This window comes from Microcaecilia unicolor, chromosome 2, assembly GCF_901765095.1.
Source record: "Microcaecilia unicolor chromosome 2, aMicUni1.1, whole genome shotgun sequence".
NCBI lineage: Eukaryota > Metazoa > Chordata > Amphibia > Gymnophiona > Siphonopidae > Microcaecilia > Microcaecilia unicolor.
In genome coordinates this window covers 402,492,293-402,508,764 of record NC_044032.1, presented here as the reverse complement: position 1 = coordinate 402,508,764, position 16,472 = coordinate 402,492,293, and the positions used below count along the sequence as shown (strand labels likewise).

General features: G+C 44.1%; 1 protein-coding gene across 1 annotated transcript; it reads right to left on the bottom strand.

The window, feature by feature from the left end:
- Window positions 1-220: 220 nt before the first annotated feature.
- LOC115462509 (C-X-C motif chemokine 11-1-like) lies at window positions 221-11,695 on the bottom strand. Its single transcript, XM_030192502.1, has 4 exons — window positions 11,606-11,695; window positions 7,477-7,603; window positions 4,574-4,669; window positions 221-996 (listed from the first exon to the last, which is right to left on the bottom strand). Exons 1-3 carry the CDS (start codon window positions 11,664-11,666, stop codon window positions 4,576-4,578), a joined length of 282 nt encoding a protein of 93 aa, XP_030048362.1. The 5' UTR covers window positions 11,667-11,695; the 3' UTR covers window positions 221-996; window positions 4,574-4,575.
- Window positions 11,696-16,472: the final 4,777 nt, after the last annotated feature.

Genomic DNA, 16,472 nt, shown 5'->3' with positions numbered 1-16,472 from the left:
ATCCCCATGATTCTTTCTTCACATCCCTCTGAGATCCCCTTATTTTATCTTATTTTCTCTTCACACCACTGATCTCTAATATCCATCCCTCATCCCTTCTCTCGCCCTGCCAAAAAAGAACCAAATAAATTAACCAGACACAGAAGAAATATCAGAAACAGCTTTATCGTAATAAAGTAAAATACAAATTGACATTATTTAACATGCAGATGATCCAATCTAATTTATGCAAATATATCATAGAATTTTGGAAACAATCTGCTGCAAGAACATTGGAGGGCTGTGGGTATCAATATCTGTGTGAATGATTGTGAAACTCTCCTGGTTAGACATGGGAAGGTACATGGTGCTGGCGGTTCTTGTATGCTCCCTGCCTAGGATGGTACAGTGCAAAGAAAGATGACAAAACCCATCCTGGATAAAGTAAAAGATTTTACAAGTGGTCATGGTGTACATCTGGCAGTTGGTGTGGACAGCAAAACCTGACCAGACTACTCAGCCATTTTCTGTCAAAATCTCCTATGTTAGTGTTAGATATTTTTACAGTATTCAATCCCCCTATGACCACCAACTTTGATGCAGCCTCACCAGACAGCAAGCTCAGGTAGAGCTACTGGCCCCAGGACAGGAGGGGGTACCTTCTGTCAAGTACACCTTCAGCACCTCTGTTTGACCAGCAGGAGCCACTGTTGCATTCAGTACTGTACCTCCATGGTGTTCTTAACCAGCCCCAATAAATGAGCATCCCCTGTGTTGCAGATGGAGACACAGGGGCATTCCCATCAGTTCTAAGAAATCAAAGATCAAAACTTCCAGTTTCTTTGTGTTACATATTACAGCATAGCCTGAAAAAGCTGCATGATTATTTATTGGTCAGTTGTAAAAATGCCTCATTAGGTCAATGAAAATCTTTCACAGACAATCCTCATCTACAGTTGTTTACAGACTCCAGTTTGTCTTCACTTTTTGTATCCTTCCAGATTCTATGACGTCGGCCTGTAGAGATAATGTGTAAAAAGTTTTTATTTTAATTTGACAATTGTATATTCAGTTATATCTGTTTTTCAAACTATTTTACATGGCACACACATAACAGAGATTGCTCTATTGGAAATTAAATGTGATTAAATGAATTATATTCTGTGTCACTGTTGTGGAATATTTTTACTGCTGTAATTGTCTGTTGCCTATGTCTGGCTTATTCTTACTGTACATCACATCGTGTGAACTTCTTTGAAAAGGCAGTAAATAAATCCTAATAAATAAATAAATAAAATTAGTGGACCTGGCTCTTTAAATGGCTTGCCTGGAGCTATCCAGGGATGTTCAGTGGCATTTAACCAGATAGTGTCACTGAATATCGCCACTAACCGACCATCCCCTAACTGGCTAGGTTAGAGGCGGAGCAAGAGTGGAATGCCTACTGAGCCCCAGTTACAGTGATTTTCATTCCACTAACTGGCTAAGTATCCGCATACAGTTGGGGGCTGGGGCAGCAAAAAGGCTGGTGCCTGGTTTACTTCCAGGCAGGGGCGTATCTGGACTCTGGCGGTAGGGGGGGCCAGAGCCAGAGGGAGGGGGCACATTTTAGCCCCCCCCCCCCGCCGCCGCCACCGACCCCCCCCCCGCCATTGTCAGAGCCCCCACCGCCACCAATGACTCTCTCCACCCCCCTCCCGCCGCCAACCCTCCCCCGCTGCTGTTGCTTACCTTTGCTGGCGGGGGGCCCCAACCCCCACCAGCCGAGGTCCGCTTCCACCTGCCGCTGCCTTAAAAACTTCTTCTTCAGCCGGCGGGGGACCCCAAACCCCCGCCAGCCGCCCCGAGGTGTTTAAAATTCATCTTCGGCCTCCATGGCCGTGCTGCTGTTGATAGGCGCTGTTGAATCCACTTCGGAGTCTGACGTCGTTGTACGTGCTGCGACGTCAGACTCCAAAGTGGATTCAACAGCGCCTATCAACAGCAGCACGGCCAAGGAGGCCGAAGATGAATTTTAAACACCTCGGGGCGGCTGGCGGGGATTTGGGGTCCCCCGCCGGCTGAAGAAGAAGTTTTTAAGGCAGCGGCAGGTGGAAGCGGACCTCGGCTGGCGGGGGTTGGGGTCCCCCGCCAGCAAAAGTAAGCAGGCAGCGGGGGAGGGTTGATTGCGGTAGGGGGGTCCAGGGCAAAATCTGCGGGGGCCCAGGCCCCTGAGGCCCCACGCAGATACGCCCCTGCTTCCAGGTGACTGCTAAAACTTGGATATTCAAATCCGGGAGCCACACATACCCTGGCATTGAATATCTAGGTTCAGTTCAGCCTGCAGTTCAGATGCTGCTGATCACTGTGGCTAAATATCAGGTGGCGTCTTTCTGTAAAGAATACGAACTACTACTACTCATTTCTATAGCAGTACTAGACATATGTAGTCAGTGGCGTTCCTGGGGGGGGGGCGGTGGGTGCGGTCCGCCCCGGGTGCACGCCGCTGGGGGCTGCCACGCGCGCCTGTCCGTTGTTTGTTCTATGCTCCCTCTGCCCCGGAACACTACTTCCTGTTCCAGGGCAGAGCGGGAGCATGGAACAAACGAAGGACAGGTGCGCGCGGCACCCCCCCCAGCGGCGTGCACCCAGGGGGGTTCTGTCACGGGGGGTGTCCTTTCGCCGGGGGGGGGGGTCACGCTGCAACCGGGGGGGGGGGGCGCTGCACCCGGGGGCGGGGCGCATCGGCGATCTGCCCCAGGTGTCAGCCCCCCTAGGAACGCCACTGTATGTAGTGCATGTTATATGCAGGTACTTTCTCTGTTCCTAAAGGGCTCACATTTAAGTTGTTTTTGTACCTGGGGCAATGGAGGGTTAAGTGACTGGTGCAAGGTCACAAGGAGCTGCAGTGGGAATTGAACCCAGTGTGCCAGGATCAAAGCCTACTGCAATAACCATTAGGCTACTCCTCCAATCTAAGAAAAAAAAATACTGTAGCTGACCCTGATAAGATTAACAAGGGCTAAGTAACAGGCGAACAGTATTTTGAAAAGGTTCAGAAGAAAGTAAAATAACTTTAAGCTCATTAAGACCAAACCAGTGTGCCTGGCACATCAGATAAGAGTAGCCACAGGATCCCCAGGCCATTCCGCTAATCAGCCCTTATTCATCTCAGAGTGACACATGGCCAACAACTTCCCCATTGTTTTCCTCTTAATTTTATCTTCATTATTGTTTGCCATATAACTTCTCCATCTCTCTCCTTATCTAACCTTCACTTTCACCTTCTCTACACACCTTCATCCTACCACAGCGCTTTTCAGGGGCTGTAAAGATTAAACACAGACTCCTTCACACCCCTTGGCTTGGGAGTTACCAGTGTGTGCTGACTCATCCTGTTTGTCCACAGAGAAAGTAGAGGAGTGTGGTAGCCGTGTTAGTCTACTCTTAAGGTTATCAATAGAAATCAAACAAAATAAAACATGGAAAAGAAAATAAGATGATACCTTTTTTATTGGACATAACTTAATACATTTCTTGATTAGCTTTCGAAGGTTGCCCTTCTTCGTCAGATCGGAAATAAGCAAATGTGCTAGCTGACAGTGTATATAAGTGAAAACAATCAAGCATTACTATGACAGTCTGACAGGGTGGGAGGATGGGGGTGGGTCGGAGGTATGCATGGGGACATCAAAACATATCGTTGATATTCTCACCTATCCACACCCATCCTGTTAGAATATCAATGATATGCTTTGATGTCCCCATGCATACCTCCCACCCTGTCAGACTGTCATAGTAATGCTTGAATGTTTTCACTTATATACACTGTCAGCTAGCACATTTGCTTATTTCCGATCCACAGAGAAAGCAAAGTTGCTTACCTGTAATGGAGGATTTCCATGGACAGAAGGATAAGTCAGCCACACAAGCCCACCCACTTCTCCTCCAGGATGAACCTACCTAGCAGTAAGGTAGCCAGACATGGATTTTTTGAGGGCTTCCCCTCTCCCTGCCCCTGCTCCGTCAGCAAGATTAGAATTAAAAATACATTAGCTGGATGGGATTTCTAAGTCTCACCAGCTGAAGACACCCAGAGCCCACTGCAAGTCAAAAAAAGTACAGTAATCAGTGGTAACACTTTGAGCATGCTCAGTTCTTGCCATGAGAAGTAAGCATGTGCAAGAACGAAACATGCTTGTGGCGCCAGCATCAGCGGCTCAGTTCTTGTTGGCTGCTGTGCATTTCTGACTCGGGGAGGGCTCGGGATATCTTCAACTGGTGGGGCTTGGGGATTGCTGCCAGCTGCATATATGGTGTGCCTGGCTGCTGGGTAGCCCTGAGGCAAAAGGGGAGGGGAGGCCAGCCCTACCTGTGGCTATACTCCTGCTGCCCAGAGCTGGAAAAAGCACTGAGATAGAAGCAGGTGGGCACAGTGGTAGAGGGGTGACCAGCACATGCTCAGAAACGCTGCCTAGGAATTTCCAAGCTCTAGGAGAGCTAATCCATCTATTCACCTTCAAAACTGGTGCAAAGCCCATGTGTAGAAAGTGTGCACAGTCAGCATCCCAGTGCAGATGGTTTGAAAATTGTCCTTCACCTGATGCAAACTCACCTTTATGCTTTCTTTGTAAAGCTGGTCAGTATCCTTCTCACCCACTCAGAATTAGGATTTAGGCATCTCTTCTCGCCAGATTGCTTTATGGTAACGCTGAAATTAATATAATTATTTAGATGTCATTGAACAAAAAAATCAATACAGTAAAACTGTAAGGGATGTGCACAGGGAAAAATGTTGGACTGTTTTTTTTTATTTGGCCTTTCCCCCTAGTTTTCAGACATTCTTGTTATTAAAACATTAACAAGTGCAAATTGATTTTATGCACTTTAATTCATAGTTTAACACATATTAAATTGATTTTGCATGTGTTTTTAAAGGCTTACCAACAAACTGAATGTCCACTAAGGAAAGGAAGTCCCCCAAATGCTCTCTATTCTGGGGAAAAAAATGTCTTAATGCCACAAAAACACAGCCAAAGGAACCAACTAGTGGCAAATAACTTCATTTAATGAATTTTACATTTACTTGCTACTAGTTGGTTCCTTTGGCTGCTTTTTTGTGCTTCTTGGTTTTTCTAAGAAGTGTCTTAAGTCATGAATATGAAAACACTCTGTGGTCTCACATACTCCAAGGTTCATTTACTAACGGTTTCTAATGGTCATAGATTATAAAATGCCCATAGGAATAATATGCTAACAGTTAGTAAATGATCCTCAATATAAGGTTACATTATGAACCAAAACTTGCGCTCCCGTGCATAGGTGCCAGTTCTGTGAGTGCAGTGGGTGCGCTAGGGAGGGGTAATTTGGGTTGAATTTAACCTCCTCTATCATTTTGAAAAGTTGGTTCCTGTGCCCTCATGAAGGAGGACTTTGATTTCTCACTAACACTCCCACTTCTCAGGCCAGCCAGAGCTGGGAGCATATATGAAGACACTTGCCAGAATCCCAGAGAAAGTCTGTCCAGCACATCCGCAATAGTGACCCCTATTGGTTTCCAAACAGAACATCAGTGGGCAGGAAATTAAGGACAGGGTGAGAGAATGAAGACTTCCTTCCGCAATACCAGCTTAGCATTAATAAAGGAAAACTCCATCCCAGGAGAAAAGCATCAATGTCTGTCTTGCTGCTTTTAACTTAAAGACCCTTCCGGGTGTTTTTGTCTGTGTTTCTTGTCTGTCTGTCTGTCTTAGATAGTAAGCTTCAAAAACATAGTAACATAATAGATGACGGCAGATAAACACCTGTATGGTCCAAACAGGGACTGTTTATTATATTTATTTATTTATTTGTTGCATTTGTATCCCACATTTTCCCACCTATTTGCAGGCTCAATGTGGCTTACAATTTCCGTCATGACTTATGCCATTTCAGAGTACAGATACAATTGATAATATATATAGAAACATGGATGATATAATGAACAATCAGGTAAACAAGGGAGAACATACAATTGGAATCATATATTGAACATGGATTACACAGTAAATTAGGCAGTACGATATAGGGAAAAATAGTCCGATTGTTAAACAGATGATGGAGAATTATGGTTCTAATTAAGAGTCATTATGGTATGTCATGTCAAAGAGATGTGTCTTCAGTGCTTTACGGAAGTTTGTTAGGTTGTGAATTATTTTCAGGTCAAGTGGTAGAGCATTCCACATTTGCGAACTCAAGTATGAAAAACTGGACGCATGTATTAATCTATATTTTAGACCTTTACAGCAGGGGAAATGAAGATTTAGAAATGTGCGTACTGATCTTTTAGCATTCCTGGGTGGTAGGTCAATGAGGTCTAACATGTAGGTTGGGGCATCACCGTGAATTATCTTGTGCACCAAAATGCATATTTTGAAAGTTATACGTTCTTTAAGAGGAAGCCAGTGCAAGTTTTCTCTTAGGGGCTTAGCACTTTCGTATTTTGTTTTTCCAAATATAAGTCTGGCTGCAGTGTTTTGGGCAGTTTGAAGTTTTTTAATGATTTGTTTTTTTGCAGCCAGCATATGTGTCTCTAAAGCACTGCATTCACCTGGTTGTGCTATACAAATAATAATATATATCTGAAATGCTGGACTACAGGTCCTGATTCTGTGACACATGGCACTGGAGCCTTTGCTGTGAAGAAAAAAGGCAATTAGGGGTGCTAAATGGAAGGCTAATTGTTAGCCACAGAATGACAGACCACAGAACAAATTCAAGTAGAGAAAGGGGATGGGACTATGAATATGTTCTATATGAAAGACTACGCATTAGCATAGAGATTTAAAATGTTGAATATAATGTTTAATTTCTTTGTGATACTCTTGGTTTTGCATTATTATCTTCCTCTGGGATCATTTAGATGGGAGGTATTGTAAGTAACATAAGTAAGGCCCGGGGAAGGTTAAAGAGGGGTAACTTATATCTCATTATAATCACATTCTTTTGTCACCTAAAGCCCAATCCCTATCTGTTTGTAATACAAAGCAAGGCCTGCTTTTACAGGTCTTAACCATGGTTCATATTTCATAGTTCATAACTGTACCCATAATATACACTTGACATACCATCTTTCTGTGGTTACAATCAGTGATTTACATATTTTTTCTTGCTCATTTTACTATTGTTGTGCTGTTAACAAAATTGTAAGTTTTATGTTAAACTGTACTGGCTGTACACTGCCTTGGGTGAATCTCTTCATTAAGGCAGATAATAAATCCCAATAAATAAATAAAATTATATACAGGCATTTATTTTGTACCTGGGGCAATGGAGGGTTACGTGACTTGCCCAGAATCACAAGGAGCTGCAGTGGGCACTGAACCCAATTCCCGTGGTTCTCAGGTCACTGCACTACCCGCGAGGCATCTTTTTGAACACTGTGTTGGTGGAATCATAGAGCACTGAAGCCTGCTTGTTACATTTATGGCTCATCTTTTCACTAGTTTCCAGAACATTCTGAAGTCAAATGGTACTTACATGACTTCTCTGTGCTCACAGGAAGCGCTCTGGGGATACACTTCAAGTTTTTCAATATATATACGACGAACAAAGTTGGAACCTGTTTCTTTGCAAAGACAGCGTCCTCTCCCAGCAACTGGTGAACCTGAGCAAACGACCAGGGAGGAACAGTGCTGATTACTGCCTGATTTTTTTTTCCCATATACATGTACAAGCCTAGACTTTTCAAAAGTGTAGCAGCTTAAAACAGGGCTCCTAATACCTGCCCTGGGAACCCCACAGCCAGTCACCTTTTTAGGATATCCACAATGAATATGCATGAGATGAATTTTCATACACCTGACCTCCAATATTTGCGCATTATTTCATGCATATTCCTTGAGGATTTTCAGAAAATTCATCTGGCTGTGGGGTCCTCAGAGCAGGTATGGGAAACCCTAACTTAAAAGTACCCCTGTATCCTTTTAAATGGTACCACTCATTATTAGGGATGAGAGCACCCGGAATGTTTTCATTTCATGTTCATTGTGTGTGTGTGGAAACAAATGTGAGCATGTGCTTTTGTACATAATGTGCGCTCTCCATAAAGAGTACATGGATTCAGTACACGTCGCCAAAAATTAGGCAACAGGGAAAAATCAACACTTAGCGTTATTCTAATAACACCCAACTTTGGGCATGAGGACTTAAACCAACTGAAACTTGGTGTAATTCCTGGTGCACAAGGTGGGTGCACTTTCACAGAATTCTATTATTGTGCATAAATGTTCAGAACACCCCTGACCTGCCCATACCCCTTCCACAGCCACATTCCCTTTCAGGTTGCACACTATGGGATTTGCATGATCTGTGTTACTGAATAGCACGCAGCGAGCTGCACAAGCAAATCTCAATCGATGCCAACTAACGCAATATCATCCAGTTATGTACTGCTAATTGCTTGTTAACCAATTGAGTTGCACATGCAACTTGGGATTGTGCCCCAATTTTGCAAATTTTGGTGACCCTTATTTATTTATTTATTTATTATTACATTTGTACCCCGCACTTTCCCACTCAAAGCAGGTTCAATGCGGCTTACATAGTAATAGGGATTACAGATTATTGATAGTGAAACTTGATAGAGAAAATATAACTTAAGTATAGAAGAATAATAAAAGATACAGGTAGGCAGAGATGTGCAAGTGTTGGGTAAATGGGTTCATAGGATTAGTTTGGGTCATTTGGGTAGGCTTGGGTTTTTAGTGATTTCCGGAAGGGTAGATAGTTCCTGATTGATCGGATAGGTCTGGGGAGGGCATTCCAGAGTTGGCTGCCTAAGAAGGAGAAGTTGGAGAAGTTGGAAGTTATAGATTCTGGGGAATGGTGTGTATTCTGCTTAAAGACTGTGTGTTATTTGTACATAGTGCCATGGGCGTAGCTATGTGGGACCACAGGGGCATGGGCCCCCGTAGATTTGGCCCTGGCCCCCCTGCCGCCAACCCTCCCCTGCTGCCGCCGCCGTCGGGTAACTTTGCTCATGAGGGTCCCCAACCCCCGCCTGCCAAAGTCCTCCGGCGCAGCTGCGTTGCTAATCTGCACGGGCAGACTTCTGTTTCTGTGAGTCTGATGTCCTGCATGAGCAGAGGACTTTGGCTGGCGGGGGTTGGGAACCCCCCGCCAGCAAAGGTACCCGACGGCGGCAACAGGGGAGGGTTGGCGGCAGTGGGAAGAGGAGATCAAAAGGGTTGGCACCGGGGAGGTCAAAGGCAGTGGTGGCGGTGGGAGGGGTGAAAAATGGCAGGGGGGGTTAAAATGGTAAGGGGGGGTCGGCGGTGCTGGGGGGGGCTAAAATGTGCCCTCACCTCAGGAAAGAGCACACACTGGATTAAATTCTATAAGTGGTGCCTAGAAATTGGCGCTGAAAAATTTTACATGCTGAGCTCTATTCTATAAAGGGTGCATGTCCTTTATAGAGTAGCACTTAGGGCATAAAGCACGCCTAACTTTAGGTGCTGGCAATAATGCCTCCTAAAAGCAAGTGTAAATGCTGGAACCTAAATTAGACATGATTCAGCCAAATTCTTTATTTACGTACAAAATATTTAGAAAGCCCCTTGAACACCCCCAAAATGCTCCTAGCCACACTCCCCCAAATTTACATGCATTAGGATTTACACATTGATTATAGAATATGATCTGTGCATAAATCCAAATTAAGGCCAACTAACGCTGGTAACTGGTTGTTGGCAGCCAGTTACTGGTACTGATTGCCTTCTTAAGCAATTAAGTTGCCCGTGCAAATCAGGGGCATAGCTATGTGGGGCCATGGGGGCATGGGCCCACCCAGATTTGGTCCTGGCCCCCCGCTGCCAACCCTTTCGACCCCCTCCTTCCCGCCTCCGCCAATCCTCCCCCACTGCCGGTCAGGTACCTGTGCTGGTGGTTCCCCAACCCCCGCCAGCCTAAGTCCTCTTCAGCGCCGGTCTCCGGGCCAGCGCTTTGCTGCAGCTGATCTGAAAGGATTCTGTTTCTGTGTCCTCCTGGTGTACTGCACATTCCTACGTTCCTACGTGCAGGCTGCACGTAGGAATGTGTAGGACGTCAGGACGACTCACACAGAAACAGAATCCTTCCAGATCAGCTGCAGCAGCTTGCCGGCCTGGAGACTGGCGCTGAAGAGGACTTCGGCTGGCGGGGGTTGGGGACCCCCGCCACCACAGGTTCTTGATGGCAGCGGCAGGGGAGGTTTGGTGGTGGCAGGAAGGGGGGGTTGAAATGGGAGGGTCGGCAGCGCCAGGGGGGAGGGTCAAAAGTGGTGGTGGTGCCGGGGGAGGCGGTCAAAAGTGGTGGGGGGGTCGGCAGCGCCGGGGGAGGGTCAAAAGTGGTGGCGGTGCTGGGGGGGGGGCTAAAATGTGCCCCCTCACCTCGGGCTCTGGACCCCCTCCCACCGAAGTCTGGCTACGCCCGTGCAAATTAGCTACACGTGCTGATTTGTACGTGCAACCTTAGTCATCATTTATAGAATCCATGGGACTAAGTGTAAGTAGCACTCTTTAAGGACAACACGCACTGGGGGAAATTCTATATACGGCACCTTAAAAATTGGCACCATAAGACCATTTGGTTAGCGTGATTCTATAAAGTACGCCTAAAGTTAGGTGTAGTTTATAGAATATGCTCAAGTACTGCTCTTGTGCCTAAAATTTAGGCACACCCATTTAGGCCACCTAAAACCAGGCCTAAATACCTTCGCCTAAGTTAGGCGCAGATCGGGTGTATCTTATAATAGTGTGCCTAGTTTTTGGAAATGCCCACAACCTGCCCATTCCACGTCCATAACCACATCCCCTTTTTGACTGTGCACATTAGAATGTACACGCACCGCATTATAGAATATGACTAGAAAGGTGTGCACGTAAACTCTAATTAAAGCCAAATAGTGCCACTAATTGGTTAAGTACCAATTATCAGTGCTGATTGGCTTGTTAATCAATTAAGTTGTGCATACAATTTGGCTATGTGGCCAAATTAGTGTGCACAACTTAAGGCATCATATATAGAATTTGGGGGACTATGTGCACATAGATTGTGTTCTTATTGACGAACGACATTTGTTTCAAACAACAGCCTATCCCAAATAATTATTTTTATGGCACAAGGTAAGCTCATATGTTTGCAGTGTTGCCTTTCCACTGAATCTGGATCTAAGTTTGAGCACAGAAAGGTTAACCCACGCTGAAGGTCACACAGTGAGAGGTGAATAGCAGAAACAAACTGAGCTCTCATGGTGTATAGATTTGTGCTTCAGTCAGCGCACTCCCTCCCCTGCTAGCCCAGACACCAATCTGACCTTTAATTTCAAAGCAAGTCACAAAATCTTTTCATCATTTCTAATTTAGGGGGTCTTTTACTAAGCCACAGTAACATTTTTAGCTCACGGTAGAAATCAGCTGGCAGTAAACGCTGAGATGCCCATTATATTCCTATGGGCGTCTCGACGTTTACCGCCAGCTGATTTCTACTGTGAGCAAAAATGCTACCACTGCTTAGTAAAAGACCCTCCTAGTTCTCTTGAATTTTATTTGTTTGCAGGTGCTTGCATTATACTCTTCTCAGCAGGTTATGAATACATCACTATCTTTCTAAATCATGCACTTGCACTCACCTTGAATCTCTATAGTGAACAGAAGCAGCAAGCAAAGAGGAACAGTACATCTCAGGTCCATGGCAAGCCCCAGGGATTCCTCTGTGATGCTCTTTGCTGTCTTTGAAAGACTGAGAAGGCAACACAGGGAAAGTGTATCCAGACCCCCATATATATCTGCCACTGCTCTGTGCACTTCCTTATTCTTACTGGACAAAACTATTAATTGCGTCATCAGCTAATCTAACCACAGATACACTAGAGAAAGTCCCACAGAAATAATAAAGAACCTTTTCAGGGTTAATAACCCCAATTTCTTAGAAATCATGGATTAAAACGATATTAAGACAGCTTTCACTTTCAGTGGCTAAATCCTCCTACCCTGATACAGTCGTATAATAACTAGGTCAATGTAATTACTGTATTTAAGTAAAGGTTTTGTCTCTTTTACTTGTAAAGAAGTACAGGAAACATTTGTTACTTTTACTTTTACCAAAGTAATCATTTTACCAATTTTTACTACTTTATTCAGTTACATCTAGTATACTCTAGTGGATCCTCCTCTACTTCTAACCCACTGTCAGTTGGTGTACCTCAGGGATCTGTCCTGGGACCTCTTCTTTTCTCCATCTATACTTCTTCCCTTGGTACTCTGATCTCATCCCATGGTTTTCAGTATCATCTTTACGCTGATGACTCCCAGATCTACCTCTCCACACCAGAAATCTCAGCAGGAATCCAGTCCAAAGTATCAGCCTGCCTGTCTGACATTGCTGCCTGGATGTCTCAGCGCCATCTGAAACTAAACATGACCAAGACTGAGCTTCTCATCTTTCCCGCTAAACCAACCTCTCCTCCTCCCCCATTCTCTATTTCTGTGGATAACACTCTCATCCTTCCTGTCTCATCAGCTCGTAACCTTGGGGTCATCTTTGACTCCTCCCTCTCCTTCTCTGCACATATTCAGCAGACTGCTAAAACCTGTCGTTTCTTTTTCTATAATATCTGCAAAATTCGCCCTTTCCTTTCTGAGCACAGTACCAGAACCCTCATCCACACTCTTATCACCTCTCGCTTAGACTATTGCAACTTGCTTCTCACAGGTCTCCCACTTAGCCATCTCTCTCCTCTTCAATCTGTTCAAAATTCTGCTGCACAACTAATATTCCGCAAGTGTCGTTATGCTCATATTAGCCCTCTCCTCAAGTCACTTCACTGGCTTCCTATCCGTTTCCGCATACAGTTCAAACTCTTCTTATTGACCTATAAGTGCATTCACTCTGCAGCTCCTCAGTACCTCTCCACTCTCATCTCTCCCTACATTCCTCCCCGGGAACTCCGTTCACTGGGTAAATCTCTCTTATCTGCACCCTTCTCCTCCACCGCTAACTCCAGACTCCGTTCCTTTTATCTTGCTGCACCATATGCCTGGAATAGACTTCCTGAGCCGGTACGTCAAGCTCCATCTCTGGCCGTCTTCAAATCTAAGCTAAAAGCCCACCTTTTTGATGCTGCTTTTAACTCCTAACCCTTATTCACTTGTTCATAACCCTTATTTTATCATCCTCACTTTAATATTCCCTTATCTCTTGTTTGTCCTGTTTGTCTGTCCTAATTAGATTGTAAGCTCTGTCGAGCAGGGACTGTCTCTTCATGTTCAAGTGTACAGTGCTGTTGCGTACATCTAGTAGCGCTTTAGAAATGATCAGTAGTAGTAGTAGTAGTAGTACATCTGATGCTTGAAGTAAAAAGTAAAAGCGGAAGCAAGATATAAGTGATGATTCTTCAGTAAACCAAATGGAACAGCAAAATCTGAAATAATATTTTGCTATTGCAGTCATGCAAACAGTGGATCATCTCATCTTAATTTTTTCTGTTCAGTGAATATAGCCTATGAGAACAGTGGAGTTCTCTGTGTTTGTTAAACTGGCCTCCAGCCAAACAGTGATGAGTTGGGTCACTTTGAAGCGGAGATGAAGCTGAAGCTGGTAGCAGTTCTTGGTGAACAAATATATGTCCCTACCACAACAGACTGCTGATCATCCTATGGAAAATTTTACATCAGGGTGACTGTCCAATGGATTGACAGAATCTTTAGAGAGAAGACTTCTTGTCTGCCCTTAAGAAGATTGAAGGCTTCCCACATATTTACGTTCTTGCATCAGTTCTCAAAGATATTCAAGCAGAGTTTGTCATCAGACGAAAAATTGTTAGAACAACAGACAATGATTACAACTTTGAGAAAGCCTTCTGTACTTGGACAGCATGATGAGGATAACAAAGATGACGATGAAGATGGACGTGAAAATGACAAAGATGATGATAAAGTGTTCTCTGCTATATGGAAGTCAAGTGTTTCACACAGAGATTCCCTTGATCAATACCTTTAGACCCCCAGCCAGAAGACATCAGTAGAAAGGCAGCCTGGCCTGATATGAAGGAACTTATTGTCAGACTGAACAATCCACTTCTTTCCAGTGCAGTGGTTGACAAGTGACAGTCATTTTCGAAATTTTATTTTACTAAAAGCAAAGTGGATTGACTTATAGTGCAATAAGTTGTTGGGATAAAAACTTTTTTAACCCATAAACTTAATTGCACTATAAGTCAATTCATTGTAGTTATGGTACTTTTACTTTTTACTCAAAAAGTATTATATTAAGCAATAACTTTTTTACTTTCACTTAAGTGAATGTTTAATGTGTTCTTCCCTATACTTTTTACTTTTACTTAAGTATTAAAATATACATTTATTTTTTACTGTTACTTAAGAACTTTGGCCTAGTACTTTGAACAATACTGGATACAAGGCAGGCAAAGCTTAAGATTTTCACTGCAAGAAGCAGGTGTTAAATGCTCAGATAAAAATTGTCACACGGTCTTTGTATGAAACATTGGAGTGGAGGAGTGACCTAATGGTTAGTGTAGGGGGTTGCAGTCATGGGCAATTGGGTTTGATTCCTGCTGCTGCCTGATGGTTAGCAGTGGGTTGACAGCCTGGGGAACCATGTTCAATTCCATCTACAGCTCCATGTGACTCTGGGCAAGTCACTTAACTCTCCATTGCTGCAGGTACAATCCAGTACTTAGATTGTGAGCCAACTAGGGACAGTCCTAGTACCTGTAAACCAGTATATAAATACTTAAATGAATGAATTGTTTCCGTCAAAACAAAAAAGTTTTCATTTTATGTGGTTCTTTTCCTACTGGAGGTATATGGACAGACAAATTACCCTAAAGGGCTTATTTCCAAGGTAAATCCATTTAATTTGCATCAGAGAAAAATCAGTTTTTCATTTCGCACAAGAGGTGGAGTAAATATACATTCAAAATGCTAAATTTGGCTGCAGGCAAAGATGAAGGACAAACGTACTTTTGATATCAAAAATTAATTATGCTGGTAGATAACAATATCCTTTGTCCGTACGAAACTAGAACTCTTTTTTTTTTTTTTTTTTTTTTGCCAAAAGTGGACTTAACGTGTTTTGGAAATAAGCCCTTGATTAATGGTGAGTTGATCGCTTTGAGGGACATTTTGTAATTGTGCATATGTATTAAAAAGTAAATGTGTCCTTTTCTCTCTGTAGACCTGACTGGATTCTTAGAGTGGAAGTACCAGCACCCTTCCACTTTAATAATAATAATTTTTTTTTGTTACATTTGTACCCCGTGCTTTCCCACTCATGGCAGGCTCAATGCGGTGGGCAATGGAGAGTTAAGTGACTTGCCCAGAGTCACAAGGAGCTACCTGTGCTGAGAATTGAACTCAGTTATTCAGTTCCCCAGGACCAAAGTCCACCACCCTAACCACTAAGCCACTCCTCCAATTAGCCCAGAAAACCTATGTGCACACATGTACTTCTGTCTTTTGGCAGGCACACATTTTCAGGGTTCATTTGCATGCATACATGAATTTTCAAAAGCATGCAGGTAAATGAAAATTCCACCCTAGCCCTGTTCCCAGGAACATATCCGCTCATTCTGTATAAATGTAATATTCACACACAGACTGTGTGTACATGCATAAATTTGCCAGCATATTGGGCAGCTCATGTTATAAAAGCTCATTTACTTGTTAAAGCACTATTTTAAGCATGGAAATGTGTTTGTAAAAACAAGGAGTCAGAAGATCCAAATAACATTTTAGCACACTATCGGCCTTATTTTCGAAAGTGATGGGCGCCCAGATTTCGACCCAAATCGGGAGATGGGTGCCCATCTCGCAAAGGAGCCCAAATCGGTATAATCGAAAGCCGATTTTAGGTGCCTGCAACTGCACTCCATCGCGGGAACGAACAAAGTTGACGGGGGCGTGTTGAAGGCATGGTGAAGGCGGAACTGGGGCATGTTTATCGGCCGAGCAGAGATGGGTGCCTTCGGCCGATAATTGAAAAAAAATGCCCATTTTTAGCGAGAATTTAGGTCACTTTTTTTGGACCTTTTTTTTTCACGAACAAGTCCCAAAAAAGTGCCCTAAATGACCAGATGACCACCAGAGGGAATCGGGGATGACCACCCCTGACTCCCCCAGTGGTCACTAACCCCCTCCCACCAAAAAGAAAACAACTTTAACAACTTGTTTTCCCAGCCTGTATGCCGGCCTCAAATGCCATACCCAGCTCCATCACAGCAGTATGTAGGTCCCTGGAGCAGTTGTTAGTGGGTGCAGTGGACTTCAGGCAGGTGGACCCAGGCCCATCCCCCCTACCTGTTATACTTGTGGTGGTTAATGTTGAGCCCTCCAAAAAAACCCAAAACCCACTGTACCCACATCTAGGTGCCCCCCCTTTATCCATAAGTGCTATGGTAATGGTGTAGAGTTGTGGGCAGTGGGTTTTGGGGGGATTTGGGGGGCTCAGCACCCAAGGGAAGGGAGCTATGGACTTGG